Raw genomic sequence first — 23,481 nt, 5'->3', positions numbered from 1 at the left:
AGAAATAAACAATGAACTACATGCAAACAAGTGTTGGCATATTGACAATGTATTTTCAATTATGAATGCATATTGAGTACTGACAATAAATTCTGAACACAAATGTGGTATGTTAAGGTTCTATAATGTACATATACTTGCTTTATCCATGTTTTCATATGAATATAATGTATAAATACATGCTTTATCTATTTTTCATATGAACATTTAAAATTTCACTATATATTTAAATTTCCCCTATATTTTATATAGCCGTCCCCAAAATTGGCAAAAAAAATTGCTGTCTCGGAAACTCGTCCTGCCGTCCCCTGCCGTCCCTGTCCCTGAAACTCGGGGTAACATAGTATTAGAATTGAATGAAGGATTTGATAGGTGTTAATTGACGGTGTATCTCTACTCATACTTTTGGTGAATGGATGATTTCCATTTCACTGTGCAAAGTTAGTCTGAGCCTATCCTCTGTGCCTGCCAACATTTCAATCATAAGCACAACCCCTTGAAGATTGCACCCGCTTTGTGTAGTTGTCTTCAGTGTGGCAAAGCAAAGTGTGGTTTCCTGAGAGCACCCAGTTGATACCGTCTCCGGAGTTTGTAGGATTAGATCAGCCTTCTAAAACCCTATCCTTTTTTCCCTTTTTGAAAGTCTAAATCTTGAAAATCCAAAAAAAGAGAAAGAGCCTAAAAATTGCTAAATCCGTTAAGTCCAGCAGCTTCAAAGACACTTGTTAACGTAAACCCCTCTTGAGATTTTCAGCAAACACTACCCGAGTAGCTATCCCACTAAAGTCAGTTGTTCGCACATATAGACCATGGAATCAGTAGTGATTTTTCAAGAGAGGATAGAATACCTTCGGGTATCTTATTCTAATGTTTGGTAGATGATAAAACAAACACCAATAGGTAGTCAACAACAACAACATCCCTTATCCCCTTAGCAAATAGCATTTCAGCAGAGGATTCATGCAGTAGTGGATAATTAGTAAGCGGAATACTAGATTACACCTATTGAGATGATAGGTATGCTTTATGGAAATTCCATATCTGTTCTAATAGACATTGATGCCACTGAATGTTTTATATCTCCTAAACTACCAAGTAGGTTTCCTAAGAGAATTGGTTTTGTGGCTAAATCCTAGACTGTAGAATATGCCAATCAAACGAGAGCTCAGTTAGTGTCTGTTTGAAGCTATTTTTTGTTTGCAGTTGTTAACAATATGTGTGTGTGTAGCGTTCAACTACTAATTAGCTCGACACTAATGAAGAAAGGGTTGAATAAAAATTAGTTAAACCATATAAGGCTCCTGTTTTGAAAGGAGACAATCTCTAACATTTGTCAGCAAAAGCTCACCTTTATGGTCTTAATCTTTGTTAAGTACTAGTGTGGTTGAAAAGAGATCCCCCTTGTGGGCCCAGCCATACCAATCCAGCTGCAATATAAGGAAAGGTATTTTAAGCATTATCAAGATAAATGCAATTTTTTTTTGAAGCTGAAAGTCCGCAATTGTGTTGCAATATAATATAAAATAATTTGGGGTTGAAAAGTTCAGTTGTGCTTGCTGTTTTGGGTTATTTGCATCGAGTTCTTCTGGAATGAACATTTCAAAAGGAAACTGTGGTCAAGATTGCATCTTTCACTTGTAGCATGGTCTATGGAGAATTGATATTCCATTCAGAGGTTTTAGCTTCCTATTTTGTGCAATTATTTATGTATATTCAGTTGCATACCAATCGTTTGATGAAATGCCTTTATTTTTGAAAGTTGAATAATTATCTAGAAATTTCTTGGGATTGTTTAATAATAAGTTTCCCTTCTATGATTGTAATATTGGACAGTTTACTGCCAGTAATTCTATTTTATCTTGTTGGAGATACTGGACAGTTCAATGCCATATCCCATTTTAAATTGTAAAAAGGTCTTGGTTGATTGACTGCTAGACCCATTGTATCATATTATCCGTCAATTTGGCTTTGATTAGCTCCAAATGCAATTAGCCATTTTGTCTTGATTGGATCCTACTTGTAATCTGTTGGTTGTTTTGGCATCTGCACAGCAGTTGTAAATTGGTTGGCTAGCTACCAGTACCTTTCTTGTAATATTTTTCTATCCTTGTTCTAACTTCGATATGTTCTCACCTTGCCCACCTTGAGAACTTGGTGATTAGAAAGAGTTTGAATTTGATTGATCACAAAATTTTTATGTGGATTTTAGCTAACACCCTATGGGGGTTATTACACAAAATAGACTTTCTATAGACAGCCTTAGGTTTTACAAGAGGTGGTCTTACTTAGTGACAATACTTGTAAGGTGTTCTTTTGTTACTTCAATTTTCGGTGTCTCCTTACCAGTGATTTTGCTTTCAGTATGTTGAATCTTAGGGACCTCATAGAAGCCTTCCAATGATGCTTTGGTCACCTTCTCGTATCTCTCTTATGTGATAGATACTATCTAGAATTGTGTCATTTCACTTTTGAAAACATTCTAATTCTTGAGTTATTGATGACTCATTGTATATGTATTTAAAGAATTGATTCTTGAAATTACTGTTACATAGATGTACACACAGATACACGTATACATATGTAATACATGTGCCTGTGTGAATGCAAACCTTATGTCCATATTTACTTGATTGAACTAGACATTTTCTTAAGTAATATGAATTTTGTTAGTGGCATTATTGTACACGAAAGTAAGACTAGTTAATTATGTGTAATTGTCTTGGTTAGTTGACAACCGAGGGGTGGCAGTTGCGGTGCGACGGTTGGCACTCGCACCCCCTCGGTATCTTTATATACTTCGGAATGTAACTTGCAACACACGAATTATGAATGGAATAACATCTTATATATTTGACCTGATATCTATGGCATTATCATTCTGCATTACGTGCTTTATCTGTGTACTTTAAGTTATTCACCCGAGAGGGCAAACAAATTTCTTTTGCAATTCTTTTTCTTTGTTTATTATGTTGTGTCAAATCCAAAAGCATCATATATAGTATTTTTTCTTTCTGCATGTTGATTGACACAAAAACTGACCTGTATCTGTGCCGGATTTATAGGATCCTTGCAGACCTGGAGTTGCAGAAGCTGTTTCTAAATGTAAAGTAGCCGGAGTGAAGGTGAATTGCACCATTTCTGGTTCTCTTTGGAATAAATACTCTTGATTTTCACCATTTCTTGTGTGGTTTGAGAATGAAAAGTATAAAAGTTTCTTCCTTTAAACTCTAGGATGGGTTAACTTTGAGTTAAGAGATTACATTTATCTGATAATTTTATGTAGCCATATATGCTACAAGCTTCTTATCTGCAATGCCCACAAGTCTTGCTCTTAAATGTTGAAAAATCCCTATATCCAATGTATTGTTATACACATACCCTTGGTCAAATTAGTGAGCTACTAGATATGTTTTGTTTGTCTTTTTAGAAATTTATGCTGTTCAATTCTTTCCTTAATATTGGAGACCTGTCTAGGTTTGCATGGTAACAGGGGACAACCTTATTACCGCAATTTCTATTGCTCGAGAATGTGGCATATATACAGGAGATGGGTTGGCAATAGAAGGCTCTGAGTTCCGCAACTATAACAATGAAGAAATGCTTAAGAGCCTGAAAAATCTACAGGTGGTAACCTACTAAAACATTAAAGAGAAATGCACGTAAATTACATCTGTTTTCTTTTTTATGATTGCAATTTTGTTTTTGATATGAGAATACTGTTAAACAGGTCTTGGCCCGGTCTCTTCCATCTGACAAGCTGCTATTAGTTCAAAAGCTCAAAGAAAATAATGAAGTAGTTGCAGTAACTGGGGATGGTACAAATGATGCACCGGCACTCCACGAAGTCAGTAATACAAGGACATTTTCTTTTTTTTGTTAACTTGTGTTTGAAAAATAATTACATGTATATGCCAATTGAGAAAGTAAATTACTCTGGAAAGTAAATTACTCTGGAATTTCTCTTATTTGTATCAGATACACACCACTACAATATTTAGTGATGATTGAAAACAGAAAGAAAACTCCAAGCTGAAGTGTATGCATGAACACCATGATTTTGAACTTGATCTCGGAAATTCAATATCTTTCTCTGTGCGCTCATGTCTGAACTCTAAGATTCTGCACATGAAAATTGTGCTGATATTATCTTTTGCCAAGCACGTGAACCTGTTTTCATTGTTCCTGCAAAGAGAAGAACAAAAGACAAACACACAGTAGAAGGATTTGAATCATGACTGCTGGGTTTGACTGAAACTGTAATGTCCTCAATCCAAAATTTAATATTACTCTAAGATCTAAAAATTAGATTCACGAATGCTATACCAAATTTCACCGAAAACACCAAAACTAGCTACCTAGTCTTGCACATAATAGGCCAATTTAGATGAAACCTTAGAGAATTTATTGAAACTGATTTTTCTGATATGAGCATCACATATGTTGAGTGTATAGCTTCCATCGGATTGATTACATCAATATATATATATAAACATAAATATAGATATGTGCATATCTGTTTATAATATATATTAAATCGACATGGTCTAAACAATTCCGATAACTATCAGTTGCAGTAGTTAAAGACATCGCTGTTAACTAATGCGATGGAGGGGAGACGGAGAAGTAGCCCCTACGTGGGCATGACTCTTTGTCTCCATATAGATATAGCATCGACACCTTCAGCAATGCGATCAATAACAGTGGGAATCGCAAGTCTAAGAAAAACCGTCGACATTACAATAAATAATATTGCAGATTTATATTTAGATATAAATCAAATCTCATTTAAAGTCCATTCTTATTAGATATAATAAGACTATCATCTTGTCTATTTCTGATCAGATTTCTTAACATGGTATCAAAGCCACGTTGGTAGAGAAATAATTAAAAAAAAAAAGAGAATTTTTTTTTCAGACTTGCGGTCAGAAGCGAAGGAAAGCAATCATGGTGAACAGTGTTAGAGTGGAGGATAGACTTGAAGGTGCATCCAACTTTGTCTCATGGAGAATTCGAATAACAACAATTCTTCAAGAACTCGAATTAGATGCATACATTGAAGAAGACACTAAGATGCTTGTGATGCAAGTATTGTCATTGATGTCAAATTAATTGAAAGCAGGAAGCATCTAAAATGACATCACAGAAAGAATGAAAGTATCTAAAATATATCCTAGAGTCGGGTGTTGGTTTGGAAGTTTCCTGGCAAATCAGCACGATGAAGTAGAAGATTACAGTGAGCATGGTTCGTATCTATATCATTATCTGAAGGCAAAAATAGAAATCAAATGAAAACTATTAATGGAAAGACTTTATAAATAATCCGATATATTTATTACCCGATATATAATATGGAAAGACTTTATAATTATCGGCAAATATATTAATATAGCGGCAAGTTTATTAAAGCGAAAAAATGTTTTGATGGCGGATGTATTAACCAAGTATTTTTTTACGGCACCTCATGAGCGTTAATATATTGAACAATATTATCGGCGGCACACTTTAAATTAATTAAAGCGGAGATAGATATGGAGCGGCAAAATTAAAAGTGAAAAATAAATCTCGACAACAAAAATTATTAAACTTTGTGTTTTGCGGAACTTACTTAATACCGGCTGGGAGAAAGTAATATTGTAAATAAATTACATACCTTATTTTTACAATACATATTATCGGGCTGCATTAAGTTCGGTGGTTTGTTTATTATGAAAAGTATTGTCTAAGGTATAGTGGCATAAGAGTTTATTAATATAAACAAAAGTGTTTGGCAAACAAATACTCCTGTAAAAAGTTTATTAATAGAATTTAACAAAAAGAAGTTACTGAAATATTGAAGGATATGACTTTTCAAACTAAAAGTCATGTTGGTTTGCAACTGGTGGAACTAGCACATATATATATGAATTTTTAAAAATGCTTTGAGAAGGATGTTGATATGCTGGATATATATACTTTGTATAAAACTGTGGATTTTTTGAAAGTATACCTCACGTAGGCGAAGTAAGAGGTGTGCAAAGAGAAACATGAACAATCAGTCATAAAAGAGCATAAGTTTAGAATATAATAGCAGATATATAAACTTAGCACATGCAGATTTGAAATGAAGAGTAAGGCAGATTTATGATCAGCTTACAATAGATTTAAGAAAGAAATTGTGACATATTTGTATGAAGATGTGTATGCAGATTTAAAGAGTGTTACCATTGTCCATCATCCATTGTTACAGCAACATATTCAAGATGGAAAATTAGATTTGTGAAGAGTGAGTTGGTGCTCACAATTTCAGCAGAGAGAGTTGGTGCTCACAAAACAGAGTTCGGGGGTTGGTGCTTCCAATGCATTGGTGCTCACAAAACAGAGTTAGGGAGCTGGTGCTTCCAGTGGGTTGGTGCTCACAAAATTGTAAAAGAACATAAATATATAGCATTCATTTTCAGTGGTTTTCTCCCGCATTGGGTTTCCACTTAAATCTTTGTGTTATTGTGTTCATATGCAAAATTATTTTTAGTGATTGATTCTATCATATAAAATATTGAATTGAAAAGTTTCATTATACTGATTCACCCCCCCTCTCAGTATAACTGTGTGCTCTTCAGCTTGAAGATGAGCCAGAGAAAACAACCTGGAAAAGACACAACAACAAGGCTAAGAAAATCATAATTGACACTGTTAAAGATCACATTCTTCCAACCATCTCAAAACTTACTACAACTTATGATATGTTCAAAACCATCTCAAATTCATATGAAATAAATAATGTAAGTAGATTGCTCACCTTAAAACAGAAATTAATGCATATCTACATGAACAAAGGAGAATCAATTACATCTTGTTTCATGAGGATTTCAGAGTTGAAAGACCACTTATCAACTATTGGAAATAATGTAGATGACTTGGAGCTATCTCTAATAGCACTTAAGGGATTACCATCTAGTTGGGAATCCTTCATTCAAGGCATTAGTGCTCGTCCGACACTACCAAAGTTCGATCAACTCAAGAATGATAGTACTCAAGAAGAATCTCGGCTAATCACAAGAGGATTGGGTCCAAACAAAGAGGGAGAAATTCAAGCACTACATGCTAACACAAGCAACAAAGGGAATAAAAGGAAGTTCAAATGGAAAAGAGGAAATAACCACAAAAGAAGAGACTTATCCAAGATTCAATGCTACAAGTGTGATAAATTTGGACACACTCACAGATTCTGTCAAGAAAGGAAGAAATCTCAAGCAACCATAGCTGAAGTTAAGGAAATAGAGAATCTTCTATTTTTCTTAGCTTTATCAAGTGAACTAAACTCAAACAAACATATGTGGATAATCGACAGTGGAGCCTCTCATCACATAACTGGATTTAGAGATCAATTCGAAACCTTTGAAGGCCACTCAACTGAAGAATTTACAATAGGAGACAATTCTACCTATCCAGTGAAAGGAATTGGGACCTGCTCAATTCAATTAAGAACAGGGGTTACACTACAGTTGAAAGATGTTCTTTTTGTACCAGGTATCAAAAGGAACTTAGTCTCTATTTCAGGACTAGTTGATCAAGGATATCGTGTCACATTCCATGAAGATAAAGTTCTACTCTGGCCTAAAAATTCTAATATAAAGAAAGCTGTTCCTATAGGATCTAGAGATGGTAGTTTATACAAATTATGTAATATTAAAAAACAAGCACTAAACCATGAAGTATCAAACTCTAATGAAATTTGGCATAGAAGGTTAGGACATCTTCGATTTGGTGCCCTACCTTCTATAGGAAAGATTACCACAGGATTACCAAACCTAAAAACTAATCATGTTGGAACTTGTAAAGGATGTGCTCTAGGGAAGAACTCAAAGAAGTCCTTTCCCTTGAGTGAACACAAATCAAAGGTTGTACTAGAACTTGTCCACACTGATTTGTGTGGTCCAATGTCATTACCATCACCAGGGGGTTTCTTGTATTACGTGATATTTGTTGATGACTACTCTAGGAAAACTTGGATCTATTTCATAAAACTCAAGGAATCAAATGAAGTATTATCAAAATTTAAAGAATTTAAAGCCTTAGTGGAAAATCAAACTGGAAAGAAAATAAAGACTCTAAGATCATATAATGGGGGTGAATACATCTCTGAAAATTTGAAAGAATACATCACAGAATGGAGTCGCAGAAAGAAAAAATAGAACCATCATCGAAGTCGCTAAAGCCATGATGCACGATCAAAATCTACATATCTCATTTTGGGTTGAAGCCTCAAATACAACTATATATATTCAAAACAGATGCCCTCATTCAATCCTAGAGAATATAACACCTGAAGAAGCCTTTACAGGAAATAAACCAGATTCAAGCCATCTAAGAATCTTTGGTTGCCATGTGTATATTCACCTTCCTAAAGAAAAGAGAACCAAGCTAGAACCCTCCGGGAAGAAAGGTATATTTGTTGGCTACAGTGAAACCACTAATGGATATAGAGTCTATATTCCAGGGCGAAGATCTATTGAAATCAGTAGAGATGTCAAATTTGAAGAAGATGCTACTTATAAACTCTCCCTAAGTACAAAAGATGATCAAACTACAGAATCAGATGAAAATCTTATAGTTGAGAATTAGAGGGTGAATAGCATAGAAAATCAGGAACTTAAATCACCTAATTTCGAGATTGTTGAAAATCCTAACAAAAAGAAAAGACCACTATGGGCAAGAAAGATGATTGAAGAAAATAATGTGGAACCTGATGAAATCTTCAAAGAGAATAAGAAAACAAGAAGTCAATCATGCTATGTTGCACTCATGACCGAACTTACAAAATGTGAACCATCAAATGTTGAAGAAGCCTTAACATGTCAAGCTTGGAAAGAAGCAATGATTGAGGAATACCAATCTATATTAAAGAATGATGTCTGGGATATTGTATCCAGACCAAAAGACAAATCAGTTGTCTCATCAAAGTGGTTATTCAAAATCAAATATGCACTAGATGGTAGTATTGAAAAACACAAAGCCAAATTCGTTGCTAGGGGTTTCTCTCAAAAGAATGGAATCAATTACGAAGAGACATTTGCTCCAGTTGCTCGATATACTTCTGTGAGAACAATCATTGCCATTGCAGCTTCCAAAAAGTGGAAAATACACCAAATGGACGTAAAGACCGCATTTTTGAATGGTATTATTGAAGAAGAAGTATACATAGAACAACCTCAAGGCTTTGCTACATAGGATAGAAACCTCTATGTGTGTAGACTTAAAAAAGCTCTCTACGGCCTTAAGCAAGCTCCCAGGGCATGGTATGGAAGGATAGACAGTTATCTCTCCAAACTAGGATATTCCAAAAATGAAGCAGATTCTAACATATACTACAAAATATTGGATGGTAACATGTTAATACTTGTTCTCTATGTTGATGACTTGTTGATAACAGGAGAAGCTCACCTCATTGCAAAATGCAAACAAGATCTTGTGGCTGAATTCGATATGAAAGATGTAGGTCTACTGCACAATTTTTTGGGCCTAGAAGTATGACAAAAAGAGAACTATATTTTCCTAAATCAAGGAAAATACACCACTGATATTCTAACCAGATTTGGTATGATAGATTGTAAACCTCTCTCCATTCCAATGGAAACAAATCTTCATAAGCTCAAAAGTGAAGTAGCAGACTCAAAACTTACAGATCCTACATACTATAGACAAATCATTGGATCTCTTATGTACCTAGTAAACACTCGCCCTGATATTTGTTATGCTACTAATGTGTTAAGCCAGTTCATGTGCGAACCTAAGACGATTCACCTAATGGCAGCTAAGCATATTCTGAGATACTTGCGTGGCACTATTGGACTTGGCCTGAAGTATAAAAATGTCAAGATACAACTCCAAAGGTATTCTGATTCCGACTGGGCAGGCAGTTCCATTGATCCTTAAAGAACAACAGGGTGTTGTTTTAGTCTTGGATCAGCTATGATATCCTGGTTCAGCAGAAAACAATCAGCAGTTGCTCAGAGCTCCACTGAAGCCGAATATATGGCTGCCTTCATGGGAGCTCGTGAGGCAGTGTGGTTAAGGAAATTACTAGTTGGACTATTTGGGAAACCATTAGATCCCACTGTGATTCACTGTGATAATCAAAGTTGCATCAAACTTTCTGTAAATCCAGCCTTTCATAATCGATCCAAGCATATAGAGATCCCATACCACTACATAAGAGACATGGTAGACAAAGATGTTATCAAATTGACCTACATCAACACTGAAAAGCAAAGTGCCGACATATTCACCAAACCTCTTGCAAAATTGAAAGTGGAATACCTTAGAGGTAAACTTGGTATGACTAAACTATAGTGAAAAATTTCTAATATTAATATTTTTCACATGTGATTTGATATATTCATGAATATCTTGGATGGAATATGTGTTGTCATGGAAGGTGACGATCTTTCATGTAAGTGTAAGATCACTATTGTAAGGTGACGACTTTAACAATAGCTGATCTATTATCAAGATTGACTACATTAAGTTGATGTCTCGGAATGTGCCGAAAGTCTTGATACTAAATTCCTATGATCAGTTACTGAGTTGTTATCATTAAATGGTTGTTCCGAAATATGTCGGAAATTATGATAACAACAATATCATGATTGACTACATTAATTGCTGTTCCGGAATGTGCCGGATATCATGATACTAAATTCGTTTCACCTATGATAATGACATTTTATAATTGTCACTAGAATCAAGGTAGTAATCTTATAAGACTTCAACTAGTTGTTGTCCCAGAGTGTTGGATATCAGATAATCTATATCTCTTGGAGATATGAAATGTTTCATTAGTAAATATTTCTGGGTGAATGATCATGTCAAATAAATATGTAGAAAGTTGTTCCTTAAAACTCAATTGAGAAATTCAATCCTCTTTTGCTAAGAGGGAGTGTTGAGTGTATAGCTTCCATCAGATTGAATACATATATATATATATATATATAAACATAAATATAGATATGTGCATGTTTATAATATATATTAAATCGACATGGTCTAAACAATTTCGATAACTATCGGTTGCATTAGTTAAAGACATTGCTGTTAACTAATGTGATGGAGGGGAGATGGAGAGTCATGTCCCCGTAGGGTCATGCCCCTACGTGGGCATGACTCTTCGTCCCCATATAGATATAGCATCAGAGTTCCGTGACTCGCGGCGAGTCACGCGAGTCAGCGGGCTGGGTGACCCCTGCCGGGTCACGGTGACCCTAACCCGGGCTCGGACGGGTCAGGGGGCGTGACTCGCCTGACTCGCCGAGTTAGCGAGTCACTTCTTGACTCGCTGAGTCCGAGGATCGTGACCTGACCGACGTCACTTAAAAAAGCGCAGTCAAAAAAAAAAAAAAAACATAACATTTTTTAATGATTTTTTTTGCCATTTCCCTTTCTTATAACCCTAAAAGGGATTGGCATTTCCCTTTCTTATATCCGCATATTGAGCCAGCCATGCAACGCTTCTGGATGTGAGCGCAACTGGAGCATGTTCGAACACATCCACTCGAAGAGGCGAAATAGATTGTTTGTGGAGAGGTTGAATGATCTAGTCTTTGTTCATTACAACCTTCGTCTCAGGGCTAGACAGATTATGAACGCTGACTCCTCTCCGATCACTCTAGAGGAAGTCGACCCCGAGTCCGATTGGCTCACTGAGTCCACCGATCCAGTCTTCACTGATGAGGACCTTGAGTGGGTTGACCAAGCAGACAGAGAGGCTGAGGCTGTGGCTATGGCAGAGGAGGAGGATAGAGCAGATCAGGCACAACACCTATGGCTACTCAGACTGACACATCACAGGCGGAGACTATGGCTACTCAGTCATCCAGGACCTACCTTAGACGCCTTTCTAGGAGGCAGATAGACGAGGCTGAGCTAGAGCTTGAGCCATAGACTTGTTTTTGTTTTCACTTTACAGTTACATGTATGTTTGGTAACATTTGAAGTCATGGATTTTATATACATTGGACAACATTTATAACTCTATATATCTATGTTTTCTAATTCCTTCAGCTACAATTTACATTTCTATGCATGTGATGGATGTATGTTTATGTATGTGATCAAATTAGCTTCTATTTGATGATGTTATAGTGTCTTTAAGCTTAATTCAAAAATGGGTGTATGAAACAAGTTTCAAAACGTTAAAAATCTCTAAATTTCAAGGGTTTTCTTATTTTGCCGAGTCATTGCCGAGTCCGAGCCGAGTCACGAGACGAGTCAGAGTCGAGTCTGAGTCTGGGAACTTTGTATAGCATCGACACCTTCAACAATGCGATCAATAACAGTGGAAATCGCAAGTCTGAGAAAAACCGTCGACATTACAATAAATAACATTGCAGATTTAAATTTAGATATATATCAAATCACATTTAAAGTCCACTCTTATTAAATATAACAAGACTATTATCTTCTCTATTTCTGATCAGATTCCTTAACAATATAATCAGTTCTGAAACTGAACTATTACAAGAGGAACATAAATATCTTCAAACTCCAATTTTTAAGCAAAACCCCCAATAACGATACAACTGAATACCATCAATGTCATTGTAAACAGCACAAACTGATTTTGTTTGATTTCCAAATGGAAAGTACATGGCATGTGATCTTATACAAGATTGACGACAGCAACAAACCCCCCATAACACATTTAGAATCACTGCAGCAACATTAATAATCCCTGAACAAAAACAATGTAAAACTACTCAAACTGCTGAAATCTTGAAGCTGTAATGCAACCTTGGAATGAAGTTGCTCTATGTGAACAGTGGGTTTTTGTACCTATCCACTAAAACTCATGGATTTCCGTCCACAAGCCTCCAAATATCCAATGGGTTTCTGTCCATTGAAGAATTTTGTAGAACATGAAGTTCATACAGTAAGAAATTGAGAAGTCAAAAATGGCATAAAGATCCACTTCCCAATTATGCTTTGCAATTATCTTGTCCTTGGTCAATTTGGTGGAAAAATCATTAATCAAAAACATTGCAAATTCCAGCTCCAATTTGCTCTTGGTGGGACAATCATTAATTAGAAATATCTCAATTTCCCATTCTACTCTTGCCCAATATTCTCTTGGTGGTAAAGTCATGAAATAGAAATATTTCACTTTTCCACTCCACTCTTGCCAAATTTTCTTAGTGGGAAATTCATTTATTAAAAATATTTCAGTTCCCGCTCCATTCTTTGTGGGAAAGTTGTTAATCAGAAATATTTCAAACTTCCCATTGTGGCACAAAATCCAACACCCAATAAGTGTTTCCATGTATTTTAATTTAATATTTTAATGTCCTTTTGATATTGAAAATATTTGAATGTTATAAATACTAAATTAATTATTTTCCCTAAGCTTGTCCAAAAAACCCATGGAAGAGTAAAATGGGTTAAATTTGGCTAAAATTCAATTTTCAACAAAAGGGGACATGACAGAAACAGGGGATTTCAGTTTGAAATTTCTCATCATTGAAATTTTTATGTATAGGTGCAACGTATACCTCATTTCATCACCCAAAAATATACTGCAGGCTATCCTGTACACAAATTTAGCTGAGAGATCCTTTCATCACATAGGAAATTTGTATCTATAACCAATAATTCTTCGTAGAATTCTCACACGATTGACACCTGTTCCATTCTCCACTGTTGCCTCTTTCTCCATAACAAGGTGAATCAAATCTGTTAGCTACAATCCATTTGGTTCAACAATGGATAATAGAAAATATTTTTGAATTTGGGATCTGATACTGTATGTGAACAAATGATTCTCGTGCTCAAATTTGGCTCCAACAGTATGATTTCAACATTATTGCACAAAACTCCAAAAAATAAGCATATTTTGTTGGTCCTGTATAATATTTTGCTTCAAAGTCTTCCTTCGACATTTACAAAGAATATGTCATGGTGGGGGCCACTATCACATTTGAGCATTCTATATTCAGGCTTTATATAAAAAATTTCTCCTTTACATATTAAAAAAATTGTCCTAGAATCCCAAAGCTTATAAATATTTATTAGATGTGCCCATATAGTATCAAATACTTAATAAAAACCTGTGAATGGATAGTAGTTTTTGTTGGTGTAAATAATTATTCATCATGGATATTATTATACCTTACTTAAGTTTACTTAGGAAATGTATTTCATAGTAGTTTGGGTATAAGACACTTGGGTGTTTGCGCCACATTGGGATAGTGTGTGTAGGAGAATTTCCACCTTTCATGGTGTGATCTTGTTACTACTTTATCATATCCACTTATTGTGAAATGATAATTTCACTTTCGGTGGGTGATCCACCTCATGTGGAATATTTTATTGTTTCTCCTACCTACCACACCTATTTCCTACCTACCACACCTATTTCCTACCTACCCTTGTTTCTTATTGAGCCACATGTCATGTTTGTGTGCTCACATATCCATATAACCTTACCTATATATGCAGGCTCATATTGATTGTATGTAACAATTGATGATCCAGTTGATCAGTATTTTCATCTTGAGAGAATGCAGTTTATTCTTATTATCTATTTTATCTCTCTTTTGTGCTTTCCATTGCCTCTAGATCTTGGCAAAATCTCACATGGTATTAGAGCCATTAGAGTGTCATTGGTTTGCCAATTGAGAGATATTTGATGCTATTTGGGGTTGTGTATTTTGGAGCTTTCTATTGCAGGTTATTATTGAAGCTTGATGGGTCAAATCTGAGGTCACCATTGGATTGAGGAGGTCCAAGAAAGTCAGTTTTGCCTTTTGTTTCATCCAAATCGGACTTCGGAGGCCAAACCTAGAGGCATTTGAAGTTTGAACCTGTGACGAAAATTTTCCAGAAATTATAATTTTGTAGGCAATTTTCAAATAGTGATATCCCACCCATCCAGACTCCTTTTTTCGAGCAATTTTTTTTGTTTTGGGGTAGAATTTCGTGATCTATACAGTGGTGCAAGATTTTTCTGATTTTCGGATGCAGGTTTTTTCTGAAGTCGTGAAATCCTGATTTTTACAACTTTGGAGGCTTCGTTTGGTCTCATATGGAATCCTTTTTAGGTGCTGTTTTGTTTTAAAGTGTATAATTTTTTGTCTACTTTCATAATCTGCCATTTGTTTGCAGTGATTTTGAGTAGAAATTGTACTTTCAGTATTTGGTCATTTTTTGGCCTATTTGGTACTTGTATTTTGCTTGGATCTTAGTTTAGATCACTAGCAGTATTTGTTGAAGTCTCTTATATCTCATTTTGAGAAGTTGTAAAATTGAAATGAGAAGTCCACCTTGCCTTGTTTTGCAAGTGGCCCATTGTACATGCACTAAGTATAAAGTGTCAAATCATGATTTTTTTTTTGTGGGGGGGAGGGTTTCTTGATTGAGTAATTTGGGGGGGTGTCTTGTGTGATTGTGCCTCTCTCTATCTTGTGTTTTTTCCTTTTTGCTGCTATGGGTTCTCTTAAGTTTCCTCTCTTAACTCCTCATAATTATGCTACTTGGAAAATTGTTGCATGAAGTAAACTTATGGAAAAAGGACTAACACATTATATTGATGGAACTATTGTTGCTCTTGCTGATCCTAAGGCTGATCCTGTTGGTCACTTGGATTGGCTCACTGAAAATATCACGGCAATTGGTACCTTAAGAAAGTATGTATCAAAGGATCTCATTTTTCATATTGAGAAATGTACTCTAATCAAGGATGCTTGGCAAAAGTTTCAAGACTTGTATGGTCAAGTTGATGAGATTAGGGGATATCAAATTGATAGTGATCTCACCATGTTAGATCCCAAGAACTTTGATACTATACAAGATTATGTCACTAAGGCAAAAGAGTTGAGGGCACAACTCAAAGATTGTTGCATTGATAAGAAGGATACTCAATTGATCTTCAATTTGATGGGCAAACTTCCACAAGAATATGCAGCATTTGTTTCTAGTTTCCAAGCCCATAGGATGACAATGGGTTCAAGCTACACAATGCGTAGGTTTGATGCTTTCGCTGAAATGTTGATTATGGAACAAACTAAGTTGATAAGCATGGGCATTCTTAAGACTTCTAAGTGTCAAGCATTAGTGGCAAATCAAGGGAACAAAGGAAATCAAGGAAAGGACAACTCAAACAAGAAGAAATTGCAATCAAAGCCTAAGGACAAAGCATCACCTTCTCCACAACAAGGAGATTCATCCTCTTCCAAGAGGGACAATTCACCAAAGAGGGAGAGACCTACTTGTGCCTATTGTAAAAAGTTTGGTCACGAGGAGCGTCGTTGCCATTCTAAGAAGATTGATGAGTTCACACATATCTTCAAAAAGCACAACATTGATTTGCCTAATGCCTACAAGAAGGATGATTCATCAACTTCTACTTCCTCACAATCAAAAGGGAAAGGGCAAGCATTCATGGCTTCTACAAGTGGGAAGACTCACTCTTTTGGGAAAAGAAAAGGAAAAGCTCTTTGTGCTACTACAAGTCATGATTTAGGGAGATGGCTTCTAGATTCAGGGGCTTCTCATCATATGGCATCTTCGTAGTCTATGTTCTCTACATTTGAGCCTTGCACCATGCCGCATATTTTGATGGGCAATCATACATACATGGATGTGATTGGGAAAGGATCTATTGCCATTGGGGATAACTCTTTCAATGTTGTGTTGTGTGTACCCCATTTGACAAACAATATCCTTTCCATCTATCAAATCACACATGGCGCAACTAAGAGAATTGTGGAGTTCACACCTGAGTCAGTTTTCATTAGAGACTTGGAGACTAGAGCTATCATTGCGACTGGGGTGGTTGATCATGCATCTTAGTTATACTCCTTTTCAGATTTTGTTGATGATGACGATTCACATATGATGATTCTACACATTATGATCACACTTCTTGTGATGGTTCAAAGATGACCCTAACCCGGAGCATCCACTAACTCACCTTTAGCTAAAAAAGAGCTTGCTATCTTAGTGATCCCCCTGGCGACACTCAAAATGCAAAGGCTAACAGACAAAACCCTAAAAACCTAGAAAGAAAACCCCAGAAAGCAAAAAAAGTAGGGGTCACCATTTGCAATGGGGCGATGTGTGAATACGTCACAATAGGTTTCGGAGTTCTGGGGTTGAAGACTAGGAACTTGGGAACTTGGGGGTTCTAGAGTTCCGGGGTTGAAGAACTAGGAACTTGGGAATCTAGGGGTTCCAGAGTTGCGGGGTTGAAGACTTAGGAACTTGCTTCTGACAAGACAACACTTCACACTTCATAATTCCATTGTTTTTCTCCTTGATCAACTGGGGCAGCGCTGGTCCATGGAACATATCTTTGATCGGTTCTCACTGATGGACCCGGGGTGTCATAAAATCACAACAGGAACATTCATGTAAAGCACAAAGTAATATACCAATACATCGAGGCATGAAGTATGCACATAACACATGTAAGGCCTGAAGCAATACACAGGTACAAAGCATATATAAGAAAGGTACTCATCGAGTGGACATGCTGAAGACACGTCAGTTGTGAGGCACACATAAAGACACAAGGCATACATGCTAAAAGCATATCAGACATGAAGTAATCACATGAATACAAAGAGTACATGAAGCATAATTTAGGGAGGGTGCATGATGTAATCATGCTGAAAACATGACAACACTGAGTAATCTCATAAGCATCCATTCCAATTATACATATATAATGGAGCAATCGTGTTGAAGACACATCAAGCATATAGTAAACACATAAATGTCTGCAAATATACATGAAACATACATTTAAGAGAAACATACATAAGGCACATGAATACACTTAAAGCATGGAGTATCCACTTAAGGCAATGAGTACACACAAAAAATAAAGTATACACATAACGCATAGAGAATACGCATGAATATACTTAAGGCAAGTAGTATTCACATGAAAACACATGAAGTATAAATTATACATATGAGGCACATATCTATTAGCAAGACATTAGGCATATACCTAGGCATTCATTCACATATAGAACATGAAACATATACAAGGCATGAATATACATACGGCCCAAATCATACACATGAAATTACTTATGACAATCAAACATATGAATACACATAAAGCATTTATGACATGAAGCATATATACAAATATATGAGCATTCATTCAAGGCATAGAAATATTTTTAAAGCATATGAAACAAACGCTCATTGAATAGTTGCAAGTCATGAATCATAAATACACACAGGGTATGAAGTACATATGTCAGGCATAAGGCAATAAATACACGTCAAGCATGGAACAATACACTCTAATACACGCCAACAGGTCATGGAGTAAACAAGTGTGAGGCAAAGACAAGTACACATATGAAGAGTATACTTAGAGTAAGCATGTAGTTCAAAGTACGTTGGATTGATCCACGTTTGCCGATCAATTCATATCTTTGGAACTATTCTAGATCAACCAAAAGTAGAACCGCAATGATTTACTTCCAATAGATACACGAGACTCCTCATCCCTATTCTGCTAAACCTTACAAGATGGAAGATTTACTGTGCCAAGGGCACATGACATAGTCTACATGCGGCTCCCTTGAGGTTTTCTACCTGTCTTGGGACATTTTCGCCATGTGACCGATTTATTTTGCCTTTTCCCCAGACACTCCCTATCTTTGCAAGTATTAGAGAAAGGTGAAGAATCAGATCACTGCAATCTATGGGTTAAGAATTCAATTTAATATGGCATTATTCGAATTACATTGTCAATTATTTACTAAGAGCAAGAAGCATTCCAAATGAATACACATGTAGTATGAAGTATACATGTAACTTCACACAAATACGAGCAAGGCATTAAGCACATACGTAAGCATTCACATTAATAGACTTTAAAGCAAGAAGTATATAAATACACATAGAACATGGAGCATATACATGGCAAGGTATGAAACCTATATGAATATACGTATGGCATGAGCCACACACTTGAGAATATCCACCAGGTAAGGAACATACATGAAGATTAAATTTAGTAATCACAAAAAATCACAAGGTAGGAAGCATACACTTGGGAATAAAATATTCATTTGAAAAGCACACACATATTAAAGAGCAACATTGTAGTTTTGTCCCACGGGATGGTATGATTATGATCTAATACCACTTGTAATGTCCCTGTGATGTCCTCGATATAATTAAATAATAAATCTAATTATTTTGTTGTAAGGCCCTGTTGTGACGTTTTCACACATCGCCCCATTGCAAATGGGGACCCATGTTTTTTTTTGCTTTTTAGGGTTTGTTCTTTAGGTTTTTTAGGGTTTTGTTAGCTAGCCTTTGCATTTTGAACGTCGCCCAGGGGATCACATGGATAAGCAAGTCCGGCTTGAGTGAGGTCCTGATCCTGAAATTCGGCTAAGTCTGGAATGTCCTGATCCTGAAATTTGACTAAGTCTGGAAACTGAAAAAACCTCCAAAAACTAGATTTTGCAATATAACTCCTGGAGGTCTGAAACCACTCTCAAACATCCTGAAAGTATATATGGAATATAACTTAAAGTATAAGTTCTTATACTTAAATGTTATATTCCATTAAAATTGTCCTGATCGAGAGTGCGAAAAGTCAAATTTCGCTCGTGTCCTTCTCCAAGGGTCCAGAGCGAAAAGCGCTCCTGTCCCTCTCCAAGGGACCAAGGCGAATCGCTCCTGTCCCTCGCCAAGGGACCAGAGCGAAAATGCTTAGTTGAGCCATTCTTGACCTTGTTTGGACGAATCGAGACATCAAAGGCATGGTGAAGGACGAAATGAGCATGATAGAGCATCCAGACTTGATCAAAAACAACGAAATGATGAAGTTTTTGCCTAGAGGGTCAAATTCGCTCCTGTCCCTCACTGAAGGACCAGAGCGAAATTCTTCATAAGGTAAGATTTGGGCAAAGATCAAGCAAATTTTACGTTCAAAGGCAAGAAAGGAGGTAAAATGAACTCATTGAAGATAAATTGAAGATTATGAAACACCAACAAGGGACCAAAATGCTTAAGTTCGCTCCTGTCCCTCAGGGAGGGACCAGAGCGATTTTTGTCTAAGATGATTTTCTTGCCCAGTTTGAGTGGATCCCAAGGCATGGATAAGTGAAAGGGGACATTACGAGACCGTTGAAGATAAATTTGGAAGCTGACGAAGTGTGATGGAGACTACAAGTACAAATTCGCTCCTGTCCCTCTCCAAGGGACCAGGGCGATATGATGATTATATTGCCGTCCCTCCAAATTCAAGACACTCCAAGGCGAAGAACAAGGTGGCAAGGACGTCTTAAGGCATCTTCGTCAAGCACAAAGCATCAAAGGTCATCAACATTGAAAGATTTGCACTCTAAGACCTAGATCGCTCCTGTCCCTCAGGAAGGGACCAGAGCGATGTTGGATATATTGGCCACTTCATGCAAGTTCTACGTAAGGACAAGATTTTGCAGGGTCTTAGAAGGTCCATGGTGCCTTTTGAAGATGGTATACGAAGATAATAAACGTAAAATAATCACCAAGTTGAACATATGGACCATATCGCTCCTGTCCCTCTCCAAGGGACCAGGGCGATTCGCTTTGGACTCTTTATTTTGCTTCAAGTTCAAGCTAAGTCAAGACTTCATAAGGTCATACAAGGTTCGAGACATCGTTTGAAGATCACATGCAAGTGTTTTGAACGTCCAAACATTGTCAAACATGCTAAAGGACTCACATCGCTCCTGTCCTTTGGACAAGGACCAAGGCGATCTCATCAAAGGCACTCATGTTCCTTCAAAACGAGGCAAGGCGAGGATAAGCAAGGCAAGGGACGGCGTTTGGAAGACATCACAACAAGGATCGAAGTTAGAAGTTGCCAAGGTCAAGGAGAAAACATGGATCGCTCCTGTCCCTCTCTAAGGGACAAGGGCGATGATCCCTTTAAACGTCCAAACACGTCATTAAAACGAATGGAACGAGCGTAGAAGGAACGAGCAAGGATGTTATTCACTCTACAATGAAAGATCAAAGGTCAAAGATGCATATTGAACGTGAAAATATGGAGATCGTTCCTGTCCCTCTCTAAGGGACCAGGGCGATAAACATCCAAAAGGCACCCATGAACGCATGCAAGATGATCTAATTCGGAGGACCCATTAAAATGATCGATATTGAACGTGGAGATGAAGGAGTTGAACGTAAAAAATGCAAAAATCACGACCAAATCATGGATCGCTCCTGTCCCTCTCCAAGGGACCAGGGCGATGAGGTACGTACCTTTCACCTTCAAAATTTGGCGTTCAAACAAACATTTTTGAATTTATTTTAAATGCTAAAAATCGATAATTTTTGAAAATTCAATTAAGTAGCATTTAAAATTTGCACTTGATATACATTAATTAATTATTTTTGCCTTGTAAAAAATCGAATTTATTAATTAATAAACAAGGAAATTTAATTAATTAATTATTGTTTGCAATAAAAAAAAAACAAAAGGAGCGCTAAGGTTATTAGGTCGGCCTTGTTATTGATGTAAAAATCGTTTTAATTGCTTAATTTTACCAAAGTCGGCCTAAGCAAATTGGTGGTAAGTGCTTATATAAGGGGGGTGAAAGATTTCATTTTTACATCACCATTTTATCATTCAAATGCTATCAAAGGGAGAAGTGCGAAGTTGTATTCAAAGGAGCGAATTTTATTTCAAAGCAAGGTGGTGCGAACTTGAAGTTTCCATTTGAGCGAAGTTGCCTAGGACGTCAAAGACATATCAAAGATGGTGAAATTGCTATTTTGAAGGGAGATCACGTTGAAGGCCATCAAATTTTGATTTTTGCCTAGGCGAATTCCTTTATTTCTAGAGTTAGCTCTCTTTTGAGGTATGGCGATTTGATTTTATTGCTTTTATTCATTCATCGTCATAGCTTAAATTTTGAATTTTGAAAATTTGTTTTCCCTTAGCTCAATCGTTTTTTAGGAAATAATAACTCAAGGATTTATTATGAAGTTTCCTAAAAATTAATTTAATCTATGCTATTCATTGCAAAATCATGTTACTAATTTTGAAATGTTGTGTAGGCATCAAATGGAGATCTCTTCAAGGAAAATCAAGCCGGATCCAGGACGGTCTTCGCTAGGACGATCAAGCCAGGACAAGGGCGACCTCTTCCAAATCCAGCATTCCAAGGCAAGGTACATCAATCGTCTTGCAAATCAAGGACAAAAGGAGTTAGGACAAGAGTTAATTAAAGATAGCCTCTCAACGACATCAAATTGAATATCTAGCAAGCTACAAGTGTCAAATGAGGTGGCATCCTAGTCATCATTTCTCCAATCAGTGAGGTCCACCTCAGCATGTCCAGATTCAATGTACTTAACTCATGGAAGGTGGCACAAACTCCGATGTACCTACCTCGGCTATCCATTGGTCGATTTTTCTAGAAGGGACATGTGTCCAAGCAATACAATTTTGTCATTGGTCAAGCATTAAATGTTATGTAATGGTTGTAACAAACCCTAATTAGGGTTTTCATTGTTGAATCTTGGCCATTGATCTTGAATTGATCTGAGCCATCAAATTGTATTGTGGGCACTATATAAGCCCAGGCATTTTCATTTGCAAAGGGCTAATTGGCAATAGGTTAGAGATAGCATGTAAATAGTTGGAAGAGTTAGAATATAGTTGATAGAATAGTAATTAGAGTAGAATAGGAGGACAAGGCAAGAAATTGTTGCCATTGATTGTAAACAAATTCTATTTTCATTGAAGTAATGGTGAAATATGTTGTTTTCTTGCAATTTGCATGGTTTCTTGTTGAGTCTTCAATCCTAGATGGTAAATGATTAGATGAATGGAGGAAATGCGATTGATTAATGGTGGAATTTGTACATCCATACTACTAGCAGTTTGTTGATTGCAGACTTGCCTTGCGTAGTCAACTGGATCATTCAGCCTAAGCTCAATTTCAATTTGTTGCCTCTTCATTGATATGCATCAACTTGGATGGTATCTATGCCTGCGGTGATGATTTGAACATCATAAAGCTCCCTTAGAAGATCGCACTAGTCTTGTGTAGATGTTCCATTGATGTCAAAACAAGATCTAGTTAGAGTTTCATCAAAAATCAAGTCATTGCTCCTACATTCTTAGTATTAGGATTAGATCCTCTCTTCGCCCTTATCTTTTTTTTCATTTTTCAAATCTAAGTTAGTAAGAGCCTGTGTCCAGCAAAGCAGATCAGAAGTTCAAACATCAGATGTAAGTCCCCTTGTGATTCCAGCAAATCACATCATACCACGGCGAGCTTATCCACATGTAGAGACCCTACTAAAAGGAACCTTGGAGTCATCCTAACTGATCCTTTATGCGAATCTTCAGCAGTTAGAGACTATTTTCTCAAGAGAGGATAAGATGCCTTTAGGTATTTTATTCTGTGTATGATTGTGTATAAAATACACGTCAACAAGCCCCAAATTTAATAACAAATCTTTCGGGCCCTTTTATTT

The 23,481-nt window shown here is 36.5% G+C and overlaps 1 protein-coding gene across 11 annotated transcripts in view; it reads left to right on the top strand.

Annotated features, from left to right (window-relative positions):
- LOC131077819 (calcium-transporting ATPase 5, plasma membrane-type) overlaps positions 1 to 23,481 on the top strand; it is a 270,864-nt gene that overhangs the window by 174,599 nt on the left and 72,784 nt on the right. For all 11 annotated transcript variants that reach the window (XM_058015409.2, XM_058015396.2, XM_058015413.2 and 8 more), the window contains 3 exons: positions 3,063 to 3,122; positions 3,475 to 3,624; positions 3,728 to 3,844. In XM_058015409.2, the coding sequence (XP_057871392.2) occupies positions 3,063 to 3,122; positions 3,475 to 3,624; positions 3,728 to 3,844 (327 nt within the window). The remainder of the gene's footprint in view (positions 1 to 3,062; positions 3,123 to 3,474; positions 3,625 to 3,727; positions 3,845 to 23,481) is intronic.

The sequence above is a fragment of the Cryptomeria japonica genome, chromosome 6 (genome assembly GCF_030272615.1).
Source record: "Cryptomeria japonica chromosome 6, Sugi_1.0, whole genome shotgun sequence".
NCBI lineage: Eukaryota > Viridiplantae > Streptophyta > Pinopsida > Cupressales > Cupressaceae > Cryptomeria > Cryptomeria japonica.
Note: the sequence above shows the minus strand (reverse complement) of the source record. Positions and strands in the feature narration are given on the sequence as shown.